Source organism: Lutra lutra, chromosome 16, assembly GCF_902655055.1.
Source record: "Lutra lutra chromosome 16, mLutLut1.2, whole genome shotgun sequence".
In the NCBI taxonomy this organism is placed as follows: domain Eukaryota; kingdom Metazoa; phylum Chordata; class Mammalia; order Carnivora; family Mustelidae; genus Lutra; species Lutra lutra.
The window spans coordinates 49,847,424-49,874,723 of NC_062293.1; the positions used below are offsets into that span (position 1 = coordinate 49,847,424).

General features: G+C 54.9%; 2 protein-coding genes across 3 annotated transcripts in view; one reads left to right on the forward strand and one right to left on the reverse strand.

Annotated features, from left to right (window-relative positions):
- SMCR8 (SMCR8-C9orf72 complex subunit) lies at nucleotides 1-13,261 on the forward strand. Its single transcript, XM_047708770.1, has 2 exons — nucleotides 1-2,985; nucleotides 8,282-13,261. The coding sequence occupies exons 1-2, from the start codon at nucleotides 626-628 to the stop codon at nucleotides 8,733-8,735; spliced, it is 2,814 nt and encodes a 937-aa protein (XP_047564726.1). The 5' UTR covers nucleotides 1-625; the 3' UTR covers nucleotides 8,736-13,261.
- SHMT1 (serine hydroxymethyltransferase 1) overlaps nucleotides 13,254-27,300 on the reverse strand; it is a 24,387-nt gene continuing 10,340 nt past the window's right edge. For both annotated transcript variants that reach the window (XM_047708772.1, XM_047708773.1), the window contains exons 4-12: nucleotides 24,785-24,900; nucleotides 24,265-24,425; nucleotides 20,732-20,813; nucleotides 19,867-20,079; nucleotides 18,319-18,435; nucleotides 17,151-17,273; nucleotides 15,726-15,842; nucleotides 14,851-14,961; nucleotides 13,254-14,312 (exon numbers count right to left, since the gene is read on the reverse strand). In XM_047708772.1, coding sequence (XP_047564728.1) covers nucleotides 14,140-14,312; nucleotides 14,851-14,961; nucleotides 15,726-15,842; nucleotides 17,151-17,273; nucleotides 18,319-18,435; nucleotides 19,867-20,079; nucleotides 20,732-20,813; nucleotides 24,265-24,425; nucleotides 24,785-24,900 — 1,213 coding nt within the window. In that variant the 3' untranslated portion in view covers nucleotides 13,254-14,139. The remainder of the gene's footprint in view (nucleotides 14,313-14,850; nucleotides 14,962-15,725; nucleotides 15,843-17,150; nucleotides 17,274-18,318; nucleotides 18,436-19,866; nucleotides 20,080-20,731; nucleotides 20,814-24,264; nucleotides 24,426-24,784; nucleotides 24,901-27,300) is intronic.

Here is a 27,300-nt window from a genome sequence, read left to right on the forward strand (position 1 = left end):
CGTCCTTGGGAGAGGCCGCTGGACGGTTCTGCCCCCACCTGTCGCGCGCTCACAATCTTTTTCTGTCCCGCTCGGAAGCCTACGCGGACGCTTCCGGGTCACGCGGCGCAGAAACCGCGAGTCATGTGACACCAAGATGGCGGCGCCGCGGTAGCTGGCTCCGGGTTGTGGCGTCCGAGGAGCCGCGACGGTTTCTGCCCTCGGGCCGTGGGGGCGGCAACGCTTGACTGGTCCTTGCGGCGCCTCGTAGCCCCACGTTAGACACCGGTTTAGGGCTGGGCTGTCGCCGTCGCGGTGGGGTCCGGGGAGTGCCGGTGACCTCGCTGCAGGTGTCCTGCGCCGGACGCTCTCGCCGGAGGAGGAGGAAGAGGAGGACAACCGGCCCACCTGGTCTTCTGGACCTGCGGAGTCCATGGGCCTCCGAGGGCTGTAGAGGAGCTATACCTCTCAGGGGACTGTGGGAGTTCGAGTCTTCGAGTCTGTGAGGGGCAGCCTGGTACCCCTGAGGGCGCAAAGAAGACCGCAGGGACTTTGCTTCCTCTTCCAGAGGCCTGACTTCCCTGCGTTGATTACCCCTTCATTCTTTCTCACTTCCTCTCAATGTTCTCTCCGTACATCTGGAAATATGATCAGCGCCCCTGACGTGGTGGCCTTCACCAAAGAGGAGGAGTACGAGGAGGAGCCTTACAATGAGCCCCCCTTGCCTGAAGAGTACTCGGTGCCACTCTTCCCCTTTGCCAGCCAGGGAGCCAACCCATGGTCCAAACTGTCCGGGGCCAAGTTCTCTCGGGACTTCATTCTTATTTCCGAGTTCTCGGAGCAGGTGGGACCCCAGCCCTTGCTGACCATCCCCAATGACACCAAAGTTTTTGGTACTTTCGATCTCAATTATTTCTCCTTGCGGATCATGTCTGTGGATTACCAGGCTTCCTTTGTTGGCCATCCCCCTGGTTCTGCCTACCCCAAGCTGAACTTTGTGGAGGACTCCAAGGTGGTGCTGGGAGACTCCAAGGAGGGAGCCTTTGCCTACGTGCACCACCTTACTCTCTACGACCTAGAGGCCCGGGGCTTTGTGAGGCCCTTTTGCATGGCTTATATCTCAGCGGACCAGCACAAAATCATGCAGCAGTTTCAGGAGCTCTCGGCTGAATTTTCCAAAGCTTCTGAGTGCTTGAAGACAGGCAACAGGAAGGCTTTTGCGGGAGAACTTGAAAAAAAACTGAAAGACTTGGATTACACCAGGACAGTGCTGCACACGGAAACGGAGATCCAGAAGAAGGCCAATGACAAAGGCTTTTACTCATCTCAGGCAATTGAGAAAGCCAATGAACTGGCCAGTGTAGAGAAGTCTATCATTGAACATCAAGACCTGCTGAAACAGATCCGCTCGTACCCGCATCGAAAGTTGAAGGGGTCTGCTCCGTGTCCTGGGGAGTCGGAACACACCCAGGATCAGGCCAGCCAGGCAGCCGCTACCTCTAACCTCGATGAGTCTGCTGACACAGACCTTTACACCTGCAGACCTGCTTATACCCCGAAACTCATCAAAGCAAAGTCCGCCAAGTGTTTTGACAAGAAGCTGAAGACCTTGGAAGAGCTCTGTGACACTGAATATTTCACCCAGACCCTGGCTCAGCTCAGCCACATAGAGCACATGTTCAGAGGAGACCTGTGCTACCTCCTGACCAGCCAGATTGACAGAGCACTTCTAAAACAACAGCATGTAACAAACTTCCTCTTTGAAGATTTTGTGGAGGTCGACGACAGGGTGGCAGAGAAAGAAGAGCGTGCACCCCCTAGGCCCGGTCCAGGCAGGCCGCCTTCCAGATCTTTGGAAGAATGTCCGATTCCTCAAGTGTTAATTAGCGTTGGTTCTTACAAGTCCAGTGTGGAGTCTGTGCCCATCAAGATGGAGCAGGAACTTGGAGATGAGGAGTACAAGGAAGTGGACGTGACAGAAATGAGCAGTCTTGACCCCCAGGAAAACTTGGACTACTTGGATATGGATATGAAAGGGAGCATCAGCAGTGGTGAAAGCATCGAGGTTCTGGGCACAGAGAAGTCTGCCGCTGTGCTGCCTAAGTCTGACAGCCAGGCCAGCCTCACGGTGCCACTGAGCCCCCAGGTGGTCCGGAGCAAAGTGGTCAGCCACAGGACCATCAGCGAGGACAGTATTGAAGTCCTCAGCACCTGCCCCTCGGAGGCCCTCATCCCTGACGATTTTAAGGCCAGCTACCCAAGTGCCATTAACGAAGAAGAATCCTATGCAGATGACAGTGACGGAGCCATCCACTTCCGGGCCAGCATCAGCCCGCCGGAGCTGGGTGAGGCAGAGGAGGGCAGCTTAGAAACCCCCCCATCACAAATAGACACCTCCTGCTGTATTGGGAAGGAGAGCGACAGTCTGCGGGTGCCCCTCTCCCCTCCAGCCCACACGCCCTTGGAGCAGGACGGAGTGGTGAGCATCCCCCCGCAGCGCTATAGGCAGAAGGATCAGGGGTTCCATGTGGACTTTGCAGTGGAAAATGCCAACCCTTCCCGAGACGACAGTTCCGAAGGCTTCCCTGCTGATGAACTGGACCCAGACCGCCTGCTGGCAAGCCGGGACGTCAGTAAGACCAGCTTGGACACCTGCTCGGACACTGCCAGCAACATGAGCAGTGTAACCTCCACCAGCTCAGACCGGACTCCCGCCTCTGCTCATTCCAGTGGCTCCTCTTCCGAGAGGCATAAAAAGAGGGCCGGCCAGAACGCCTTAAAATTCATCCGTCAGTACCCCTTTGCCCACCCTGCCATCTACTCCCTGCTCAGCGGAAGGACACTTGTGGTCCTGGGGGAGGACGAGGCCATAGTGAGGAAGCTGGTGACGGCGCTGTCCATCTTTGTCCCCAACCACAGCCGTTACGCCAAACCGGTGAAGCACTGGGTCTCTTCTCCTTTGCATATCACGGATTTTCAGAAGTGGAAGCTTATCGGCCTGCAGAGGTAACTGGTTGCCCATAGGGGCGGGTAGGGAAGGGCCCCGTCCTGTTAGAGACGAGGCTTCGGACGTACAGCCCTCTGGGGGAGGTGCACAGGTTCACGTGGTGGGCCCAGAATTGGGGCACCTGGCTTCCAGACTGGGCCCTCGACACCAGCTCCTTCCGTAGCTTTCGGCAGAGCTTTCTCTGGTCTTCTGTTTCGTCATCCCTCGCAGGAGGGATTGCCGTTCAGTGCTGGTTGCCAGCCCTGGCCTGCGACCTGCTATGTCAGAATTATTTAGGAGAGTTTTCTAGATCATGGAGTTCTGGGTCATCCCCCTGCCCCCCACAGAGGTTCTGGTTCAGTTGGTCTAGGGCAAGACCTGGAGTTTCTCTGGTATACGGCAAGGTTTGGGGAACAGCCAGACTTCTAGATCTCAGATTCTCTCTGATTCTCAAATTCACACTCTGGTGTAAATGATCGAGGAGAGGTCGGCTTCTGAGAAAGGGCTGTGGTAGTCCTAGAAGGTGGCAGCCATCACTGTGACAGGGACATCAGTGGACTCCGCGGCTTTCATTCCACTGTCCTTAGAAGGCTGTCTCCCCCCCACCCCTCGCCTCCAGAAATGCAAGAGCCACTTCTCTGCTTGAATGCTTTCTATTTCATTTCCCCACAATGCTTGTGTTGCAGTAGACTCATTGTCTTTTTTCCAAATACTGCTTGACAAGTTGTCTGGCCCAAGGGTCTCTTTCCCTCGGAGTAGGCACGGTGTTCTGTTTCCTCGTTCACTTCTCTGCACCCACTTGGCACATCTGTAAGACAGCTGTGCTGACACAGCCAGCCTGTGCTTCCCATGCCACATGGGAAGAGAGAAGGGATTTCTGCCATGCTGCAATCAGCAATCGTTTGTTCCAATTTTCCGACTCTCCTTTTGCATTGGTCCCTAGTATCAGCGAGGTCCCTGTCACTTGAGTGGCCTTGTGTTTGCCCCTCTTGCAGGAGTCACCCCGCCCTCGCTCTAACCCTTGCTGTATTAGGCTTTCCTCGGGGTTGTGGCAGTGGTGTTTAAGCAAGTGGCGCCTCCACGTCCTGCCTTGGCTCACTGACCGTGCTGGTGGGTGCTGGGGGGTCATCTGGAGGTGCCTGAGCAAGGGCACTGGCCTGGAGGAATTCATAGTTCTCCAGGGGAGGGGAGTGCCAACAGCAGGTGCATCGTGTGTTCTAAGGAAACAGAGGGGGCGACTGAGTGACGTGTGGGAAGTGAGGGAGGGGGTGCCTGGGGAAGGCTGGGGGTCTTCGGCTGAGGCACCAGGAGGACGAGCTTGCCAGTGTGGGAAAAGAGTGATGACATGGGGACTTGGTGTGACATGGCCCAGACCCCTGGAGCAGCCCCTTCTTCGGGCCGGCCAGGAGACCGAGCGGGGCCCTTGCTTATGGGTGCAGACACAGGCTGGGGAGTGAGAGGCTGCCCCGGGGCGCCCTTGCAGACTGTGTCCTTCCTCCCAGGATCCGGTCCCTCTGCTGATGCCATCTCTGTGCTCGGGTGTAGCCTGTCTGTCCCAGCAAGGCAAGGGCTTTTCAGGGATTGCATTTGCCCCTGATCTTGGTGGAAGAACGGGTTCATGTCCCTTGCATACACATACCACTTTTCCGAGTCTCTCCCCTCGCCCCAGCCCTGACCCCTTTCCATTTTTCTCCCCCAAAAGATGGAGAATGTAAAATGCACTTCAGTCTGTTGTCAGCTGGCTTATCCGGGACCAGGCTCAGGACAGTCTTGCCCTTCCCAGAGGCTTTCCCTGAAATTCCCTCCTTGAAACGGGCTGGGATGGCAGAAGAAGTTCTCTCTTCCGCCGGCTCCGTTCCATCGGGTACCCATCTGGAGTGTGGCATTGAGGGTTCTGAGGCCTGGGTGGCTGCCTTGGGAAGCCTGCTGTAGTCAGTTCATGAAGCCTGTGGCTGCAAGACAGGGTAGCTGGTGGGTGGGCTCCCTGAGGTGGAGGAGAAGGCAGGAGGTGGTCTGAGTCCTGGGCCAGCCCTACCAGTAGTCAGCCACTGTGGGCACATGAACAAGTCCCTCCTCCACTATGAGAGGGTCGGATCACTGAATGATCATTAGCCAAATATTTATAGAGGACTGTGAAACGCTAGCCCCTCAGCCCACAGCCAGAATCATACGGTGAGTCAGCCGTGGTGCGTCCCCGTGACAGGCCAAGCACCGTCTTCGGGGTGGGGGAGGGTCCCTCACACCAGTCCCCTCTCTGTCACCATACTGTCAGCTTGACCTCTGAGGCTCTTTCTGTCTATAGACGGAGTTGCCAAGACCTGTCTCGTGAGAACGGGTGTGGAAAGGCCCATTGCATCTGGTCCGTGTCTGATCAGTGCGAGCGCGTCTCTGATAACCTGGCTGAAGGGAGGCTGGCGAGGGCCGCCGATGCTGAGTGGGGCCCTCACCAGCCCGCCTTCAGAGCCTTTAACCAGCCCTCTGAGAAGGCGAGAGGCCCATCAGAAGTGACAGACAAGAGCATTGCAAACAGCCCCGAGAGGGGGAGCGTCTCCCAGTGCTCACCTTCTCAGACCTTCTAGATGTTCACAGATGTTGGGGATTGGCAAGGGCTGCCTCCAGAGGGTCCTGCTCTGGTGTGAGATACAGTGTGCGGGGGCTCGAGGCCTTGTTCGCTAGGGGGCATGTCACTGGAGTGGGGACTGGATTTGTCACAGCTCTCCCGAGGAAATCCTGGGAGGTGGGTGGCAGACACTATCTGAATGTATCCAGAGACAAAAGCCATGGAGTTGTGGCCCGGGGCAGGTAGGGAGAGGCGCTGTGGGTCCTGATGCTTCCATGATCGGCCCTGTGGATTTTTGGACCAGGCCTCTCCTGTCTCTCTCATTCGCCCAGCAAAGCTTGTTGAACGTGCCTGCGAGCCGGGCTTCCCGGGCTCCGTGTGTGGAGAGCTGCAGGAAGGGGTCACATCTGGAAAGAATGTAACGCCCTTTGAAGAAGTGCTCAGAGCTATGGGTATCAGTGGTGAGTCACCTCAGCTGGCAGAACCAGTGTTGAAACTGGGAGGCAGGAGGACGCCCATCTGAGGATGGGCATTAAAGAGTAGTCGTAGAAGAGGGGCCTTTGTGTGGCCGTGAACTTCCTTGCCCAGGGTGGGGATGGGAATGGGGGGAGCTCCGGTCTGGGGGAGCTGGGTTAACCTGTGTGCTGGGTTAACCTGGAATCTGAGAACTGAGACCCAGGAGAGTCTCTCCCCATTCAGGTGCTCTGGACTGCCTCGAAAACCAGCTCTGATGATGAACCGCTTTTAAAGACTCCCCCCTCCACAGCTGCCAGCTGCATTAGCGCTTGACTTTTTTTCTCCCTAAAGTAGGCCTTCTGCCTAGATATGCTCATGCACTGGATCCATCGCTTGTGGGTACGCGATGGGCAGATAACCATGTTGGTTTCCCATTATTTTAAATCAGAATGAAGGAGAATTGTATCGCTTGCCAAGTCGCAGGAACAAGCCCCAGACAGCTCAGTACGGATGGGAGGAGGTGCTAGGAGGGGGGTCAGAGGCCCTGGTTGAGTCCCGTCTCAGCCATTTTGCAGCTGGGGGACCTTGCGTGAGCCATGGCCCCTCTCTGGGCCTCGGTGTTCGCATCCACCCAGAGCCTACCCCTGGTGTTGGGATGGACGGTAAGGAATCTAAGACAGGTGTGGGAGGTGAAGCCCAAGGCTCTCAGTCACCTTGCAGTGTCACCGGGACCAGAGGTGTGGGCTTGCCGCTTTCCATGCTGCCTTGCCCCCTTGTGAGGAGTGTTGTGGGAAGACACATGTGTGGGGAGATGTGGGGTGCCAGAGCTCCCTGGGGACGCCGGGCCTGAGGCCGGGTGTTCAGCACGACGGGGGCTGGAGTGGAGGGGCAGGAGCATGGGGTGAGGAGGCCTGGCTTTGCCGCCGTGGCAGAACCTCGGAGGGGCCGGATGTGCCCGGCTCAAGGGGGCATTTGGCTTATGGACGGGGCCCCTCCTGGGGTGGGAGTTGCCTGAGCACGTTGGTAGCGTAGCTGAGGAGGCCTGGGTCCCCGAGAAGCCAGGGAGCCTCCTGGCCTCATCACCCATATGACGGGGGCCACAGCCCATTGCTCGCCTCATGGTTTCCAGGACGCATGGCCTGTGTGGCTCTCTGTCTTCTCGTCTGTGACCCTTCTCTTGTGTGGTCCGGATGCCGTCCCAGGTTCTCGGAGCCCACCTTTGTTGTAAGGCCCAGCTCTGAGGCTGTTCCTCCAGAACCTTCCTGGCCCTGGTGCTCCCTCTTTCACTCGGGGTCCCCTGGGCATGTCTTATCTTCCTGGCCGACCAGGCTCGTACCTCACTCCCTCCTCTGTCCCCAGGTTGCTGCCTGGCATACAGCAGGTGCTGCTAACTGTACAAGGACATGACAATACCCAGGAAGGAAAAAATATAATGAGATTGCCTTGGCTCCCCGAGTGCCTGTCAGTCCTCTGTATGCAGTACCTGAGACCTAACACAAGCTCTGAATTCCAGACGTGTGTCGGTCTGTGAAATCTCTGGTCAGCCAGATCTTTGCCAGACTGCAAGGCTGGCCGACTCTGGCTTCTCTGGGAAGACTGATCTAGAGGGTTTTAAAGAGCTGCTTACTAGGGCGGGTCACCCTGATCCCTTTCCTCGCTGGGCTAGCCTTGCCTGCCTGTGCTCTGTGAGCGCGGTAGTGGGCACTGGGCCTGAGGCGAGTTCAGCCAATCCCGGCCCGCAGAAGCACCATGCGGTGAGAGAGACAGGAGATAAATGGCCGTCCCCATACTGTTCGGTGCCAGGCTGTCGAGACTGAAGGCCAGGCACTGTCCTAAACACGACCAATTTTGTCTGCGCAGTGACCAGGTGAGGCAGGACTGGTTATCTCTGTGTTACAGATGGGGCTCAGAGTGGGTAGGGAACTTGGCCAAGGTCACAAAGCAAAAAAGTAGAGAAGCTGAGGGAGGGGATCAGGGGTGGCTGGGTAAGGTTTAAGTTGGCGTAGAGGCAAGCACAAATGGGAGGGAAGGGTCCTCTGGGCAGAGCCTACAGGCCCGGGTTTTGAGGCCCTACTGAGAGTGTGGCATGGCTTCCAGGAAGTCATCGTGGAAGTCACAGATGGGGCTTGAGAGGCCCTTGGGCCACGCCCAGGCACTCAGACTTGGTCGCAAGGGTGGTGAGGACCCCTTTGAAGGGCATCAGGGTCAGATTTGCCTTCCAGAAAGAGCGAGGGAGCGTTGGCTGGCCGGAGCTGGCTGAGCCCAAGCCTTTCCTCCTGACACTGGCCTGTGTGTTTCAGGGTGGCGTCCCCCGCTGGCACCGGCAGCCTCCACGCCCTGAGCCGCTACAGCCGCTACACCAGCGTCCTGGACTTGGACAACAAGGCCCTCCGCTGCCCCCTGTACCGGGGCGCCCTGGTGCCCCGGCTGGCCGACCACCGCACGCAGATCAAGCGGGGCAGCACCTACTACCTGCATGTCCAAACCATGCTGACCGAGCTCTGCTCCAAGGCCTTCCTCTACACTTTCTGCCACCACCTGCATCTGCCCGCGCACGACCAGGAGACCCCGGACGTGGTTGCCAGCCGCCAGGCGAGCTTCCTGAAGCTGACCCTGGGCCTGGTGAACGAGGACGTGAAGGTGGTCCAGCACCTGGCCGAGCTGCTGAAGCTGCGCTACACGCAGGAGGCTCCTGGGACCGGCCGCCCCATGCTCAGGTTCGACTACGTGCCCAGCTTTTTGTACAAGATCTGACGTCCGCCCCAGCCACTGTGACCGAGACCTGTGACTCAGGGTACAGGGAGGGGAGGGGTGGGCGTGAGCGAGCGGGCCTCTGAGCTTTTGAGACTTCTGGTGTCATTGGGGGAGGGAATGCAAGGTGGCAGCCCCGGTCCCTGGGCAGCATCAGGCGGTCTGGGAGGTGGACTCGGGCAGAGGCGGGTGCCTGGGTCTCGGCTTCAGTGAGGACAGCGACAGACCCCACTCCGCCTAGCAAGGAGTGGCCCCTGCGGTCGGGAGGGGCCGCTTGGTTTCCTGAGGACTGGGCAGCGGGCCGGGAGGGAGCCAGCACTCTCTCGATGGGGCGGGATGAGGGGCGGAAAGGCGAAGCCCAGACAGGAGGGGCGCACTGGCAGAGTCAGCTCCCAAACACTGGGCGGCCAGATCAGGGGAAGCACCCTGTTCCCTGGAACAGTTTAGTGGGAGACAGGACAACAGACCATCCAGATCCCACCTGGGGTCCTTCCTTCCGGCCCCCTAGAGCCCTCCATCCCAGAGGAGGCCTCTGGATGAGTGAGGTGGAGGGAGGCAGCTCTGCCTCAGCTGGGTGCTGGCAGATACGGAACCTTCTGGGCCCCGAGGCTGTAGGGAGAGCGAGCAGCACCCTGTCTGGTCCTGGCTTCCCCACTAGGCACAGAAGTGCCCGTGGGTGGTCTTCGCGGCTGCTTTCCCCCGGGGCAGCTGGAGTGGCTAGTTAGGCGCTCGTCCCTGCTCGTGATTGAGAACCACCGTCGCAGCTAGAGAGCCCGGGAGACGGGCAGGGCCGCGGGGCCTGGAGGCCGGCAGCACTGTGCAAGGGTTGGGGAGCCAGCAGGCCTCTGGGAGGCTGGAGGCCGTGAGGCCACACTGTGCTCTCGGGGACGGTCGGCAGATGTGCTGGGACTTGGCCGAGGTCCCCCTCCCTCCCCGAGTCCTCTACCCGCAGCAAACCTTTGCAACCACTTCACTACCTCTTGCAGGGTCTCCTGGGCACAATGACAGCGGGGTTCTGCCCAGCTGGTTGGTCTGGAGAAGCAGCCCAGCTGGCCAGAACCAAGGGCCGGGGTCTCCTCCGGGAAGGAGGAAAGCTTCCTTGTGTGGCTGTCTTCGTGGACCTGGCCCACGGGAGCCTCACCACTGCTCGCTCCTGCCCCCGCGCCACCCCCGCACATACACGCACCTCACCCCTGTTCACTCCCACCGCACGCGGGCCCCCCAGATATGGTTACCTCACTGCGGCCACTCACCTCGCAGCGGCTCACTCCCAGCCCCACGTGAGCCCTCCCCCCAGGGAAGGAGACAGTCCCCGCTTCACCTCCCTGACGCCCCTGACACAGTTGCTATTGGTTTGTAGGTGGAGGGTTTCTTGCAACCTTGCAATTTTTATACTTTTTTTCCCCCGTTTTTTTAATGGCTGCTTTTTTCCTCCAAGTAGGGAGAACCGTTAGTATGACTGTTTTTTAACATGGTCCGAGAGAATTGTGTGTTAGACCTGGACCGGCCGGAAGGCAGTCGCTCCTGGGTGTGCACGTCTCCGGGTGCTGCATACCATGTCGTTGGGGTCTTGCTGTCAAGATCGGCCTCCCAGGCAGCTTCGTGGTGCACCACGGAGGCTGTGTAGGGCAGGCAGGGACCCGAGACGAGTGTTATGTCATGTCACTCCCATGGCCCCTTCCTGACCTGCCTCCTCCGTTGGCTCCCGGCCGTTGGCTTCTGTCAGGGCTCCCAGTCCTGGCAGGAGGTGTGTGATTTTGCTTCTGAGGCTGGGACTGAGAAGAACCTTCTGTGGCAGACGGTCTGTCTACGTCCCATGGGTTTTCTTTGTACCTGTGCCCGTTGCATATGTTCCCACGCAGAAGAGTCGCCAGGAACGACTTGGCAGCTTTGAAAGGCGAAGCGTGTGTTTGCACGTGGGGAAGGCTGTGTTAGGAACCTGTTTCTCTCCGTGGGCTCCGTGCTTCATCGCTGCCTCCAGCGCCCCTCGTGTTCAAGATGCTGTTTTGTTCTCTAACTGGGTGGCTCGCTGCTGTCTGCTCATGCCTCCAGGGACGTGACCTTACGACACTTTATCTCCATGGCACGGGAAGGTCTCTGGGGTCCACTGACGAGACTGAAAGCGATTGTTGGTACCATTGTTACTTTTCTTTCCTGTGTCACACCATCGTGGACTGCACAGTGATGTCACCGTGCTGTCACCTGGGAAACTGATCAAGGCAGAAGGTCAGTCCTCCATGGCATTCCAGCAGCAAAAGCCATCACTACCATGCTCTAAAGTAGATGTCACTTTGTTGGGGGTTTGCGTGGAAGCTCTGTCTCAGGGATGGTTACAAAGGCCCCAGGATGCTGAGGCAAGGGACCAGGCGGGGGTGAACAGAACAGGTGTGTCCCGTCCTGGGGCCGGCCTCCGGCGCAACTAAGGAAGGAGTTTCCCCCTTGAGCCCTTCCTGCATGGCTTCATGGACCAGTAGGTAGATTCCAGGTTTTAAATTTTGGTTAAAGTCTAACTTTCCATTGTGGCCGTTTCAAAGGATGGCTGGATGCCAGGGGTGTTTCTTTCCAGAGGGATTTCAAAGTGGTGCTGGGACAGAGCCAGTTTGGGAGGCGCTGGAGACCGTGGACCTGCCCTTCCCAGACCCACTCCACTTTGGAGAACCCACTAGAAGTCCTGCATCTAAATCTGAAGGTGGGGGGAGCCCTATGCAGTGGGACTCCTCTCTTTAAGAATTTTCGTTTGAGGTTTGTCTCAAATAAAACGTGTTAAAAACACTTCGCAGAAAATAGAGGACATCTGTGCCTCTTACTACTTTGTCAGTCCTGACTCCCTTTGAAGTCCCAGGCACCATAAGTGTGTCTGGGGTTTATTTTGCCTTTATTTCCGATCTAGTCACACTTCCTGCCCCACCCCCAACCCTTTCTCAAGCAGGTTCAGGCCGAGAGCAGGCTGATCAGCTAGCAGTCCTGCAGTAGTGATTTCTAGAAACTCCACGTGACAGAGGAGTCAGAGCCTTTGTAGCGCCGCGGCCCTTGGGATGCTCTGACCTGAGCCGCTGCCTCACACCTCACTGTTTCCTTTAGGGATCTTACTCCTTTGGTGGAATTTTCAGATTTTAGAAATCGTGACTTGTCCATGATTTACTGCAGTGGCTGAAGTTACGTGACTTGCACCAGAATTTGGAAATGGACCATGGTAGCCCCCCTGTCATTTCCCATCCAGCTTTCAACTTCTTTGTTGCTATATTCAAGGTACAGTAGGTTTCCACCTCAGACAAAGAACACAGCCCAGTTCAAATCCCAGGAAGGTCAACAGATTGTACCCCAAGAGCCAGGGTTGCGACAGTTCCGTGACGTGTTTCAGAGGCTGAGAGCAGCAAAGAGCTCGCCTACACACCGACCACCCACTTCCGCCAGCGCTGGATGCACGCCCCCACCTCCCTGGGCAGCTTCTCGTGCTGCTGCCCAGCTGGTAACACTCAGCTGGTGGGGAGCCCATCCGCAAGTACCGGCCACCTTCCAAGGAACCCATCTCCCAAGCCAGCAATCCGGTTTTACTTCCCATCTCCCTAGACAGCTCAGAAGAAAGTGCCTTGGTTTGTGCTCTGAAGCCCACCAGCCAGCTCTCTGGCTCTTCTCCAGTACTGTGATAGAAAGTGACGGAACTGGAATCTTCCAAGGAGATACGGTATTAACAGACCGCAAAACAGAAAAAGCATCAAATTTTTGCTTCTGGCTGGAAAGACCACCGGTCTCAGCTGCAAAAGTCTGAGCACACCAAGTGTTCCTGAGCCCTCAGAGAAAGCTGTGAGCCCTCATCTAATCTGGTCTTACCGGTCAAGGTTTGGTTATGGCCGTGGGGAGGAGGAAGTGGGGGCTGGGGCGGAGGGGAGCCCCGCGCGAGCACTTTGCAGTGAATTAAGCTGCTGCTAGGGAGCCCCAGCTTCCTGGGAATAACTGTTCAGTTCCAAAATGGAGGCCACGTTGTGAGGGGATATTGGAGGTGGTGTTTTGTCTTCAGTTCCGGGTGGGGGAGCCAAGACTGGCTTGGCAGGATCATGGCTCCCAAAGTTAAAGCAGATGGGGACTGGTGTGTCACCCACCCGCCATGGAGTCTGCAAGCAGCCCGTCCCCACTCGTGCTAGAGTGAACACCAAGAATGTGCTGGACCCCAGGCCCCACGGGCGCCCTCCAGGCAGGACCACGGGGTGCCTCGCTCACTGACTGCCCAACCCTGGCTGGCTGTACAGCTTGGGCTGAAAAAAAAAAAAAAAAAAAAGCCACCTTTTAAAAAGGCCGCAGTGAAAAGCGTAGTCTGTGATGAATTCGTATCTGTTATTTTTGGAGAGCTATTTTATTACTGCATGTTCTTCTGTCCACGCGTGTGAACGCTGAGTCCCACCACCTTGTGAGCTGTGCTCGTCCCAGCACGCGCCCCTCGGACACCCGCGTGATCGCAGCTCCTGGGTGGGGCTGCACTGGAGTTCAACCAGAGTCAATGCCAAACAAATAGTCTGAGAAGTGTACTTTTTAAGAAATTAATTTATTTGAGTTCAGATATTTTTGAAATATAAAAATTGGTTGTATTTTTTAAAGCTATTAATTCTTGTAGACATTCTGTGGTTACAAATTTGATTGTGCTTATTAAAAATGGTCATCTATGTTTTGCACTTCAGCTTTGTGAAAAATAAAGTTTCTCTGGGAAGGTGACATTTGGTTTCCTGATTATAGGAGGGAGCTGGTTATCCTGCACAGGGCAGGGAACCCCCCCCCCACCTCCGCCATGGCTGGTTCTCACCCCTGATAAGACCTAGCACACCCCCCCACAAAGGGGTGGGGGGGTGAAGGAAACTGTTTTAACAATGTCCTGAGCTGCTGTGGATAAACTCCCACCATACTGGGCGGCACCTTGTAGAACTCACCAGAAGCTTCAAAATTTCTATTCTTAGTAGTGACAGCCGTCAGTCCTACTTTGGCAGCCCTCCACATAGTAAGATACCAAGAAGGGGCAGCTCTGAATTTGAGTGGTTGTCTATCACAGTGTGGGGGAACCCAGTAACTCAGAGAACGGTGAGTACACCTACTGAGGTCTTTCCAGTTGCCTGCCCTAAACCCAGTCTAAGTATTTCATTTTTTCCAGAAGAACTATTTATACAACTGAGAGAAAGGGTCAAATGTAAACACCTTGATAACGTTGTCCCAAAATTACTAAATTACTAACAATGGGTCTTAAAAACAAATTTTGATTCGTGAATTCGTGAAGGAGGTTAATTTGAGGAAAACCCAAAAAGAAACCCCCTCAGAGAGCATGGAGAAGTTGATGCAGCTGGGTCCTGCATGGGGCCACTCTTCATCTCATCTCAGAAGGGCACCAGGTTCCTGGGCAGGTGTGGGTGGGCGGGCAGCTCCTCTAGAACTCAGGCAGGCCAGGCAGAGGGAATAGAGACGCGAAGCTCTCCACTTCCTCCCTGAGCGCCCTGATGGCCCGTTGGTGCTTCTCGTCCCCTGCCAGTTTCTCTCTGAACTCCTTCAGGGTGGCCTTGGCCCCAACGTCGTTCTGTATCTGCAGAGTCAGTTCTATTCCTGTGCCCGCAGGAGACAAAATGAGTCCTGTGCAGGCTGGCAGACAGCCACGATTTTGCCCCCATCTATGCCTCCAGAATCCCTTCGTGTCTATCCCCAGAGCCCAACTACCATGCTAGAACTTTGGCCCAAGAAATATAACACAGGAGAGGTACAGAAGCAAAGAGCGGTGAGGATTCTTACCTGGACAGGTGTTCTGATCCCAAGCAATAGAACAGGCTTCTAGAACTGTGCTGTGCTGCAGCTCAGTGGGCCCAAGAACACACCTGAGGCTCAACTATCGATGTGTGCCCAGCAGCAGGGGTCTTATAGCCGTAGGTGTGAAGCTAGACCTCAGAAATGATTATTGTGTGCCCCCTTCCTTGGGCAGGACGAGTGTACCGCGCTCTCAGACTACACGGTTTGTGTTTACTATCTCTTGTCCCCCACACTCCGCCTGGACATGGACTGTCCTTCAGCGGCTAGGTCTCAACTGCTCGGTCCCAATCAGAAACCCCGGACGCATCGGAGTGGCCGACTTCCAAACCTTTATCCTCACCTCGGTGAATAAACTGGGCTACTTTCTGGAACTCTTTTTCCAACAGTCCTCTCGATGTCAGGGCTGGAGTCCCCAGACGCAGTCCGCTGGGCCGCAGTGCGCTTTTGTCACCTTCAAGATAAACAGGCTCTGTCCCTGGGCCGTACCTGACTCACCACTGACCGCTGTGCATTTAAGACTCTTAGCCAAGGGGCGCCTGGGTGGCTCAGTGGGTTAAGCCACTGCCTTCGGCTCAGGTCATGATCTCAGGGTCCTGGGATCAAGTCCCGCATCGGGCTCTCTGCTCGGCAGGGAGCCTGCTTCCCTCTCTCTCTCTGCCTGCCTCTCTGTCTACTTGTGATCTCTCTCTGTCAAATAAATAAATAAAATCTTAAAAAAAAAAAGACTCTTAGCCAAAAAAAGTGGCCTATGGATGGCGGCTGTTTCTAGGAAGCAGAGTGCTGCCAGCTGAAATGCCAGAGGCAGGAACAAAGGCACAGGGAGACAGCCGCGCATTTTGGCCACTGTACTGAAATAGGAGGTTGCTTTCCCTGTCTTAGCCCTTGCTCTGCAAAGCAAGGCTAGCATCTGTGTTAGACGCATCACCCACATTCTTACAACCCCCTGAGACATCCAGCCTGTCCCAGAGGCCCCTGCTTCCCTCACCCAAATGCCTGTGACACCTGCAAGCAGCCCGTCTCAGTCCCTCCCTCTGTTGCCAGGAGGGTTCAAGCTGTGTCGGAAGCAACAGGCTGGGAGACAGCCACGATGTTGCCACAATGTTGCCCCCATGTATGTACCCCCTCCAAAATCCCTTCATGTCTGTCCCCAGAGCCCAATTACCATCAACTAGAATTTTGGCCAAAAGAAATGTATTTGGCCAGAAAGATTCTTACCTGGACAGGTGTTCTTATTACAGGCAATAGAACAGGCTTCTAGAACCTTCTCAGCCCTTCCGCCATCTGTGCCTTTGGAACGGAGATCCACGAGGATCAAGTGGTTGTCAGAACCACCTGAAAAGCCAAGTTGGACATGCAGGAATAGAGAAACCTGATTCCATGCCAAGTGAAGGAGTCTTCCTAAGAAGCGAGGGTAAGGCTGAAGGAGGCCCAAGCAGAAGTCAGGAAGGTGAGCACCCCACCATGTGTGCTGGAAGGCTTTAATCCCCTGCCAAACAAAAGATGCCCCAGGGCTGAAGGGTACAGGCTGAGGGGAACCCCCAGTGGCTTTCCCAGCCCACTGCTGTGCCCCAGCACCTGGCATGGGCCAAGGGCCTGACAATTTGTCTGGGAAGTGACAGCTTATTCAGTGCCAGTGGTAGATCCCACTGGTTCTGACACATCATTTGGGAGTTCCCCATGTGTCCCTGAACTCCATCGACAAGACCCCCTCAAAGGCAACCTCAGAGTAGCAAGGAGTGGCTGACTTTGGGGAGCAGACAGGCTCTGCTGGGATGCCTTGCATTTTATCCCTAATCCTGCCAGGTTGACAATGTTTACACTGTTATCAAAGTGGTACAGATGAGGGGTGCCTGGGTGGCTCAGTCGGTCAAGTGTCTGACTTCAGCTGAGGTCATGACCTCAGGGTCCTGGGATCAAGCCCTACATCGGGCTCCCTGCTCAGCGTCTGTCCCTCTCCCCCATACGCACACTCTACCTCTCTTGCATAAATGAATAAAATATTTAAAAAATAGAAAAAAATAATAAAAATGAAAATAAAGTAAAAGCTGTAATTCAGAAGGCTCTTGCGAAGTTTCAGTATGGTGCCATCTGTAGCCCCCTGCCCGCACCAGGCACAGAGCATGTTATCAAAAACTCTGGCTTACAAGTCACCATTATCTGCTTCTGCCACTTGCACTGTATCCTCAGAACACAGTGAACTAGGGATGCAGGCAGGCCTGGGAGCTCAGGAAGGTGGAGATGTCTCTCCTGAGACCCCCGTGAGGCCTTGGGCAGCACCGGGCTGCCACATGCTGTCTGTAGCCAGAGGGAGTCTGGTCTAACTCCGCCCAGTGCCAAGTGCGGTTCCCATGCCAGCATCCCTTAAGAGCCGGGTGACCTGCTGAGTCAGACCTGCACTTTTACAGAGCCTGGGGGACTGCGTGCACATCCAAGTTTGACAAAGAGTGACCCAAGGGACCTTGAAGGTCACAGTCCACCTCGAGATTTCCAGGGCTTTCTTACGGACAGAGGAGAAAAGGAAAGAAAGGAAGTGGAGAGAACCAGAGAAGCGTGCGCCCCAGGATTGCTGAGGAGCCAGCGGGCGAGGCTTCAGCATCACCCCAAGGAGCAGGGGCGCCTGCCCAGGGATTCGGTCGGTACCTGTCACCACTTTGTAGCCCAGCTCCATCAGGGTCTGCGCTAGCACCTGGCAGTTGGCCACCACCTGTCGCTGGTAAAGTCTGAACTCCGGAGTCAGAGCCTGCTTCAGGGCCACAGCGACCCCTGGCGGGAGGAGAGGATGCGTCAGGAAGGCAGGACAGGACCAGCTGGCCCAGCTGGAGTCAGAGGACACTCCTTGCTTCCACTCAGGCCTCCTTGTCAGTGCCCCACAAATGGTATCTATTTTTAACCCTACAGCTACCCGGCTAACCCTGCAGACCTCTCCTTCTCGAGGAGCATGGAAGTTTCGTGCTAATATCATTACCACAGGGAAGCTGTTCTTCTGCAAGATGGATTTTACCGTCCTTTTTAAGTTCAGTGTACAGACAGGAGAACTCAGCTGCCCTAGATGCTTCTGCTCTGGTGCCAAATTATGCAAATCTCCCAAGTAGAGGTCAGGGGAGAGGTGCCAGCCTGTTCTACCAGGCATCCAGACTCCTTCGTCTGGTCCCTTGTTCAATCCCAAGGGCCACTGAAGGGGGCAGAGAAGTGAAGGAGAAGGCAAAGTAAGCATTGCTATGTGCGGGTCCGGAAGCCTCTTGTCAGTGTTGGTGGAAATGACTAGAAAAGGCCCAGAGTGGCTGGAGAGCGGGTGATCCCATCACTCAGGGGTTGGAGAAACCACAGACTCAGGGTCTGGAGGCGTAAAGGGGGTACTGGGAAAACACCCTGTGGAAACCCGCAGGAAACCCTCCCGCCCCCTTCCCACGTCCCCTCTCCCCCCTTGAGAAACACCGGGGCTTCTCGACGAAGGCCCTATGTCTTCATCCTGGGCTTCTCTACCAAACCGCTCTGTTCCACAGAAGATGCTGGAATGACTCTGAGATCACCACACATCTCTTAAGCCATTTGTACAGAGAAGGAGCAAGTCACTGGCAGCCTACTGGGTGATCTCAGTCAGCGGTGCTAGGGGCAGGATGTCGGGACAAGGTGACTTGTCCTCTCAGGGTTCGCACACTAACCGCTCACCCCGTCTGCTGTGTCGCCTCCCAATTGTTCAATTCCTTTCCTGCTGTTTCCTGACTAGGACCGTGCCATGGGTGAGGAGGGTGCTCCCCACCCCCAAGCGCCACCTGAGGCCTCAGGGTTGGCTCTGGGGACATTTTACCAGCAATGGCGTGGTTGTGGGGACCGCCCTGCAGGCCTGGGAACACAGCAGAGTTGATGAGCGACTCTAGGTTGTACAGAGTCTCTTTGCCCGTCTTGGGATCCACGCTGCGCACTCCTGGATGAAGGAAAACAGCAGAATGGGAACGTCAGCCGGGCTGTCGTCTGTTTCCTCCCAACCGGGACTCCAACTCACACTGGCTGTGGGGCCCTAAGCACAAGCCTGGCCTCTAGTCCTGAGGCGAGGCCTGGTCCCTCATGCTATAGAGCCCAGGGGCCCCTTGCTGGCAGAGGCGGGCTGACCAGGGCTGACCACCCTTTCGTAGATGAATCAAAGGATAAAAATTTCCCTCCACCAAGACTGTAACAAAGACTATGCCTCGGGCACATTTCCTCAAAGACGCATCCAAGATAGCGGTCTTCCCAGATGATGACTATGAAGAAGAGAAAACTCATTTGTATAATGATATATATTAATTATATAATAACAGCTCTAATGGGGACTGGGAGTCCTTTCTGAAAAAAATGTTAATGCACTGTAGTAACTAATGTCTCTACAGAGCTTCTTGGGAGCGAGGAACCGCTCGAGGCACTTTACATAAATTAATGAATGAATGCTCCCAGCACTGGTCTGAAGGGACGGGTGCTCTTATTAGGATGCCCACTCTGGAGGTGTGGAAATGAGGCACAGAGAGGCTGGACAACGAGCCCAAGATCACACAGCGTGGATGTGCCAGATTCAGGAGTCACTCAGGCTAGCCACACACCAGGCTCCTTGGGAAGGAACACACTTCCCAGCCAGGTGGGAATGGCTACCTGCCTCAGAACTGTTGACACAACAGAAAAAGGTCCTCAGAGACAACAGCACACTAAGAAGGCTCGTGGGCATGTGGGCGTGTCCAGCCCCAAGGAAGGGGGCCTGACTAGGATACTGTAGGGGAGAGAGACTTCATGGGGGAGGTGTTTTTCTCTGCCGGTGGGCATGCATCCAGTCTCACCACAGGCCGAATGATCTCATCAGAACCTGGCTTTCCCAGGTGTGGGGATCCCAAAATAAAGGGAGTTCTTAGACCTGTGGGCTGCAGGCATTCAACTGAGCATCCTCACTAAAAGAACTACAGTGATAACTGTGGTTTATATATCAGTGTCTTATGGTTTGTTTACTGTGAGTCATCCTCTGCAAAAGGCATGCTCTACCAGCGTTAAGTTTGCCAAAGTAAGGCTGCACCGTGAGGGCTCTGGTAGCCCCTGGCCAGCCATGCACACCCTCCATTCACCTCTTATAGGGAGGACTAGTTGATCCATAGCACAATACCCTTCCTCCTTCCCCAGCACCAGCCACCCAAGGAATGAAGCAAGAGCCGTGCTCAAAGCTTGCTTCTAGATCTCCTCTGCAGCCCTGCCATTGCCCCCTCCTGTGTAGCTCCTGCAGGAACCCTTCAAGGGATCCCAGTTTTCCTAGCTGAACATGAACCAAACATGAACATGAACCCCAGAGGAGAAAGGCCAACACCAGTACCCCGCCAGTACCTCACCCCCTGGAGCCCACCTCTCCTATAGAAGATCATGCCGGCTCGGCAGCCTCTCAGGGTTTTGTGGGTGGTGGTGGACACCACGTGGCAGTGCTCAAAGGGGGAGGGCACCACACCAGCCGCCACCAGCCCACTGATATGTGCCATGTCCGCCATGAGATACGCCCCGTTCTCGTCCGCAATCTTCCTCAGTCGAGCGTAGTCCAGGTTTCGGGAGTAGCAGCTGGTTCCTGAGACAGCAGGGGTGACACAGTCAAGTAAGACCTACCCACGGCCAGCCAAGAGTCGCCGGAAGTGCAGACCTGTAAAGCGGCCTCTGGGTAGGCATATCCGACAGCCTGGAAATTTCTCCCTCTAACATCCCTGAGAACGGAAATGGAAAACCACCTCCCCAAAACATCTTGGTGCCAAAGGCCACCACTCTGACCTGCCTTTTGAGGTCAGGGGCCTCTTCACGGTGGTTGGGACAGCCGCTAATTATTATTACCTCCGCCGATTAGACGGGGGTTAATATTTCTAGATGCTTCTAACAGTGATATTTGTCCTGAAAGAAAAGAATCTACTTAGACCCCAGAAGGCCAGCCCTTCAGACAGGGGCTAGCAGTGAGCCAGGGAACATCTCCATGTCTTCATTTAATAAGAAGCATGAGGGGCGACTGGGTGGCTCAGTCGTTGGGCTCAGGTCATGATCCCAGAGTCCTGGGATTAAGCCCCACATTGGGCTCTCTGCTCAGCGGGAAGCCTGCTTCTCCCTCTCCCACTCTCCCTGCTTGTGTTCCCTCTCTCACGGTGTCTCTCTCTCAAATAAATAAAATCTTTCAAAAAAAGTAAGAGGCATGGGACCTGCTGACAAAGGCGGATCCTTTACCCCCCACTCATCACCTGCGATAATGAGCTTCGGGTGGAAGAGGCGGGCATTTTCCTCCAGTTGGTCATAGTTGATGTAGCCAGTGTCTGGGTTCACCTGTGGGATGTCACAGAGACCAGGGGCTCGGGTGGCGTCCTCCGACACACCGGGCCTGCCCTCCCACTGGAACTCGAGCCAGCTATCAAGGTAAGATGACTTTCTGCACCTGCCCAAAACCTGTTTGCTCCCCTCCACCATGGATGCAGGAAAGCTGTCCCAGGATGAGACTCGAGGGCGAGATGGGGTACCAGTGTGTCTGGCTTGCACAAGTGGTGTGGACAACCAGGCATTGCTCACGGGGGCAGGATGCCCTGAGGGGTCCCCAGAGGAAAAGGGAGCCCCTGGCCTGGGGCTCTGCCCAGGAGGACAAGGAACTAAAAAGCCACCACGGAATAAAAGAGGAACGACAAACATGCACCATGCAATGCGGATGCTGAAACGCCGTTACCTTTGGGAAAGAGACAAGCTGCTGCTAACAGCTCTTCTAGTCCAAATACAGAGAGGCAAGAGAAAGAAAGACACAAGGATCAGAAGATGTGAAAAGCTGACATTACTCACAGATAGCATGACAGCATGCTCGGAAAATCCAAGCTTCTGGTGGCACGCTATTAGAATTAGTAACTGAATTTAGCAGGGTCCCTGGATGCAGGTCAAAACCCCAAAATCAGTTACATTCATGCATATAACCAACAAAAAATAGGAAATGAAATGTTAAGAACATTACATTCGTTTCAAAAGCCATGAAATATCGAAGCTATATAAAACCTCCACACATAACATTTTTTAAAAGATTTATTTATTTTAGAGAGAGAGAGTGTGTGAGCAGGGGGAAGGGTTGGGGGGGGGAAGAGAAGCAGACTCCCCACTGAGCAGGGAGCCCCACCTGGGGCCTGATCTCATAACTCTGAGATCATGACCTGAGCCGAAATCAAGAGTCAGGCGCTTAACCAACTGAGCCACCCAGGCGCCCCCACACAAAATATTATTCAGAGAAATTAAAAAACACATAAAGCTATAGTGATTAAGGCAGCACACGTTTGTGGAAGGACAAGAACAGAAGAGAGCCCAGAAACAGGACACCTAGTGACAGAGGGTCATCTAATCGAGGACAACAGTGATGCTGCAGGGAACGATTGGTCTTCCGGGATGTGGAACTAGGTCCACTGGACGTCCACGTGGAAAAATGTTGTCTGGATGCCCACCTCACCGCCCCCCACAGAATCAATTCCAGACAGGCTGTGGATCCACGTACCTATGAAACATCAAACATTTTTTCCCCTTTTTGGTGACACGTGTCTTAGTAAAATCAGTGTATTGAAGTTGCATTAAAGCATTTGTGCCAAGGGGAAGTAAAAATCAAAGGGAAAGATTTTAGGGGTGTGGGGCATGGGAGCTCTCCAGAGAGGAGGTGGTGGGAGAAGCCTCTGCCCCCGGGGGGCAAGGCTCGGGTCCCGTGGCCACCCTTTCCAGTGAACATGATTACAGAAGCTTGTGTGCAACCAAGACCTCACTGGAAAGGCAGGCAGAAGCACCGGCTGTGGTTCTGTTGCAAAGGGAATGAACTACTTCTTTCCAGTCACCTGCACTTGGCAGAGAAACTGTTACCTTGAAGAAAATCAACAGCTGAATCGCAGTGAAAAAAACAGACATAATTCTAAAAAAATTTTTAAAGACATAATTACCCACCCCTCAAAATATGTTGCTACTCTCCCTTCCACATTCTGCTTTTTAAACTTAAGGGATTAAAAAATTTTTTTTCTCTTTTAGAAAATGCTAAATATTTGACAAAAGAAAACTCCGCTCCAAGGAGAATTCACGGACATTTGTCAGAAACTGCAGAGGGGCTGGAGTGGTGTAGAGGGATGGGACGAGGGCCTCCCTTCTGTCACTTAGGACCTTCAGAGAGGGGACTACTTGGACACAGGAGAGACAGGGGGACTGAAGATTTGAGGTGCTGTTTCCCCACAGAGATGAAATGCCTAGCTATGTGTGGGACAGTTGTCTGGAGGGTAAGAACCCGCCGAGGCAGGGCAGGGAGAGGATGGGCAGGGAGGCAGGTTCAGGGGCAGAGGAGAGGCGTGGCAGCTGCTGCTGGAGGCCAGGCAGGTCTGTGTCTCCTTCCTGCACACGGCCGGTGCCTCTTTGGTGGGTGAACTGTGTCTCCTGCTGCCCAAGCTGGCCAAGCTCCTGCCACTCCGCACCCCTGCAGACCCACCACCACTGAGCCTCCAGCCTGTACCCAAGAGACTCTTGGGAAAAGGGGGGCTGGGTGGCTCAGTGGGTTAAGCATCTGACTCTTGATCTCAGCTCAGGTCTTGATCTCAGGGTCGTGCATTGAAACCCCACTTGGGCTCCGTGCTGGGCGTGGAGCCTACTTTAATTAATAAGGACATTGGGCTAAAGAGTAAGGCTGCCCAAGGCCTCATCTAAGATCAGAAAACAAGTCTGTGATTCCTCTCTGCCACTGTTCTATCCACAGTGAAAGAAACTGTAGAAACCAGCTTTTGAGGGGAGCCTGGGCGGCTTGGTCGGTTAAGCATCTGCCTCCAGCTCAGGTCATGATCCCAGCATCCTGGGATCGAGCCCCACATTGGGCTCCCTGCTCAGCAGGGAGTCTGCTTTCCTCTTCCCCATGTTCTCTCTCTCTTTTTTTTTTAAAAAAAAAGGAAAGAAAGAAACTGGCTTTTCTGTTATACATGCAAAGGCTGAGCACTGCGTCATTACTGTCATGTTTCAAAATCCACCTTCAGGGTCAGAGCCGGCCGACGAGGATACCTGTGGCCAGAAATGCCTGGGCTTTCCAGGAAAAGCAGCGAACCGTCACTTGACACAAAAGCACACATGCAGTTACGAGGACCGAGCCAAAGGCCGACAAATGGTGAACAGACAAGGGTACTCAGCACAGGCCACGGGATGCCAAGATTGAAGGAACACTTTCCCTAAAGGAATAGGGACTTTCCCTAAAGGAGTAAAATCCCATGTCTGACCCTCAGCCAAGCTCAAGGAAGCGCTGCGACCTTTGCACGCCGTGGGACCCGTGAACTAGCTGGGGACTGCCCACGGGACAACAAACAGCAGGAGGAAATGGTTTCTGGACACAAGAGAGAGTCACCATGCACAACGGCTTCCCCATAACTGAGTCCACGGGTTACTGCCTTTGCCCCCAACCCCGGCATCAAGTTCACATATCAGCCCACGCATCGTCCGTACGCTGTTCCAACCCAGCTGTTTGTAATGACGAAGGCCCCACGTGACTACGTGTCAGTTGCAGGCCGGGCCTGTGGCTCACACAGGCTGTGGTTCACTGACAGATCTATGAGGGGTGGTAGGGTCCCAAGCACGGGGGTCAGGCTGCAGCTAAAACCTCTCCTACCCACCTCCCCGGGCTTCCACTGCCCCCGGCGTGCCCCAAATGCCTGAGGAGTCCCAAGGGCAGGAGGGGACAGACAGCAAAAAGCAGGGACTTCCTGGAGCATCTCAGAACAGGGCCACCTAGAGACCCACTTACCTTATAGGGCATAGACTCAAAAAAGATGGACGTGGCGGAGATTTTCTTCTTGTCTGTCATGAACCCGTGGGTCAGGTGGCCACCGTCGGGCAGGTCCAGGCCCATGATGCGCCCGTGGGGCTCCACTAGGGCGGTGTACACCGCGAAGTTGGCAGGGGAGCCTGGAAGGCGAGGCCAGAGGATGTCCCGGGAGGCCCCAAGCAGGCCCCTAGAGCTTGGCCACTAGGCCGTCAACCAGGAGTGGACAGAACAGGCCTGGCCCCCCACTGTGCAGCCAGCTCCCCAGAGATTCCCCCGCAGCAAACCCCAAGAATACGGAACAGGTGTGTTCAGGAGGGGTGAGTTGGGAGGCGCCAAGGGCGATGGAGAGAGATGCACAGACCCATCTGTGGGTCTCTAAGCCCCATTAGGGGTTTGGCCCATTTTCCGCTTCCGTTTATGGGCTGTCCTTCTTGGGACTGCCCTCCGTGAACGCCAGCAGGCAGGGGACGGCCCAGGCCCGTCTGGATGTGGCAGTTACCTGAGTAGGGCTGGACATTGACCCCCCAGCACTTGGGGTCCAGACCATAGACTTGCAGCGCTCGCTTTTGACAGAGGATCTCCAGCTCGTCGATGAACTCCGTCCCGCCATAATACCTGAGGAGAAAGTCGGCTTAGGCCCCTTGTGGCCCTGGTCCTCTGTGCTTTGTACAAAGGCCAAAGAAGCTTCATGCTGGGACAGAAGAATGAAAGCTGAGGGGCAGTGAGAACGAGTCCCCCGAGACCCCACGGCACTCATCTTCCATCCGTGCTCAGTCGGCTTCATGACAGAGCAAGTATCTTCTCATCTACAAGAAATTTTGACAGAGGCTGCATGGATGAACCCTGAGGACCTTGTCATCATGCTGAGTGACATCAGCCAGTTATAACCGTGCGATCGCCCTTGCATCAGGTTCCAAGAGCAGTCAGAGCCCCAGAGCCAGAATGTGGAATGCGGCTTCCTCGGGGCTGGTGGGGAGGGAGAGGTTCTCCTGTTTTTTGTTTTAACAGTTCTAATAAAATTTTACTTGCTGTTAATAATTAGTATAAAGATTTGTATGTTTTTTTCTCTGATATTAATAATCGTAGTAACTCAATTCAGTAGACATTTTTAACCATGATGCCTTGTGGTCGGAGACAACCTTAAAAATTTTAAATTAGATATATATATACTCTTTTTGGGGCACCTGGGCGGCTCAGTCAGTTGAGCACCCAACTCTTGATTGGGTCATGATACTGGGGTCATGGGATCGAGCCCCGCATCGGGGTCCCTGTTCAGCAGGGTGTCTGCTTCTCCCTCTCCCTCTGCCCTCCCCACCCCCACCCTGTGCCGGCTCACACTCACTCTCTCTCGCTTTTGGGATGCCTGTGTGGCTCAGTCAGTTAAGCAGCTGCCTTCGGCTCAGGTCATGATCCCAGTGTCCTGGGATCGAGTCCCACATTGGGCTGTTTGCTCTGCAGGGAGCCTGCTTCTCTCTCTGCCTCTACCTGCCACTCTGCCTACCTGTGCGCTCTGACAAATAAATAAAATCTTTAAAAAAATAAACAGATAAATAAGTTTTTAAACACACACACACATACACACACATACTCTTTTCATTCTAGTAAAGAACACACAGCACAGAATTGACATCTTGACCCTTTCCAAGCATACATCCCGATCGCATTAAGTACCTCACGCTGCCAAGTATATTCCCACTGTTGTGCAACAGACTTCTAGAACTTTCTCATCCTGTGAAACTGAAACTCTACACCCGCGAGGCAGCAGCTCCCACTGCCTCCCCACAGCTGCTAGCAACCATCGATCTCTGCCTCGCAACGGTCTTGATGATTCTAGACAGCTCTCAGTGGCACGAGGCACTATGCAGACTTTGGAGACTGGGTTACTGCAAACAGCTCAAGGTCCTTGTGGTTCACCTTCGATGTAGCACGTGACGGGAACTCTTTCTGTTTTAAGGCTGAAGGGCAGTCGGTTATATGGATCGATCACGTTTTGCTTATCCCTTCATCCACCCACAGACTCGTGGGCCACTCCCAGCTCTTGCTGTTGTGAATGCAGCCACTACAGAGTGTGGGAACTGGGAGAGGCTTCATGGAGGGATCTGAGGGTCCCTTCCAGCGTTACATTCTCTGCTTTGTCACCAAAGAAAGGTATGGTGTCCTCCGAGCTTGAAGGAGAGCTGCCCATGACTGAGGAAGGGTGATGGACTTTCAGGAAGGTCAGGGCTGCCAGGGGACTTAGCAATTAGCCATTTTCCAGGGAAGCAAACACAGGACAGGGATTCACAGTCACGGTGAGACCCCAGTGCCCCTGCCTGCCTTGCCCCAGACCCCTGCAGAGGCGGCAGGGAGCTCTGGGAAGACCATGCGTGGCACAGACCTGGATCTAGAGGACGCAACCCTGGTTCTGCTCTTTACCAAAGGACTTGGAGCTGCCTCCTTCACCTGCCAAGTCCGATCCTTATCTGGAAAGGGGGTGAGAGGGCTGACTTTGCAGTCAGGCTGTGGGATACTCGAACATGACTGTGGTCACGCTCAGCCTGATGTCTAGACCACAGCACTGACTTTCACTCTCCATTTGAAGGCCACTGTCATCTTCCGATCGCCAAGAAAGACAGAAGCGTTTTCGATGAAATGATGAGATGGGGTCAGTCAGATTAGGGTTAGAATTAGTGCCAATGCCCCAGGCTAAGAACCCAGGTTCACGAGTCCGCCCCCACTTCACACACCAGCCACAAGTCCTGGGCCCCCCAGGCGACCCACACCACTGTCCCCCTTGGCCACAAATTTGGGGATGCCCACAAACCTCCTCTCAGGCTCATTCATTTCACCAGAACAACTCACAAAACTCAGGAAAGAAGTCACTGAATGTCAGTGCGTCTTGGCTTCCTCATCTGTACCATGTGGGAAAACAGCCCCCCCTTGGGGCTCTCCCGAGATCCCATGAGCTACGGTTGTGAAAACACCAGGGGAACCCTCGAAGGCACAGAGGAGAAGGTAGTTATTGAGGGCAGGAAA

What these genes read in the sequence shown, in the direction of transcription:
- SMCR8 (XM_047708770.1), top strand. Translation starts at nt 626, where the DNA reads ATGATCAGCGCCCCTGACGTGGTGGCCTTCACCAAAGAGGAGGAGTAC. An exon ending in AAGCTTATCGGCCTGCAGAG is followed by an intron (nt 2,986 to 8,281) that starts GTAACTGGTTGC and finishes TGTGTGTTTCAG; the next exon opens with GGTGGCGTCCCCCGCTGGCA.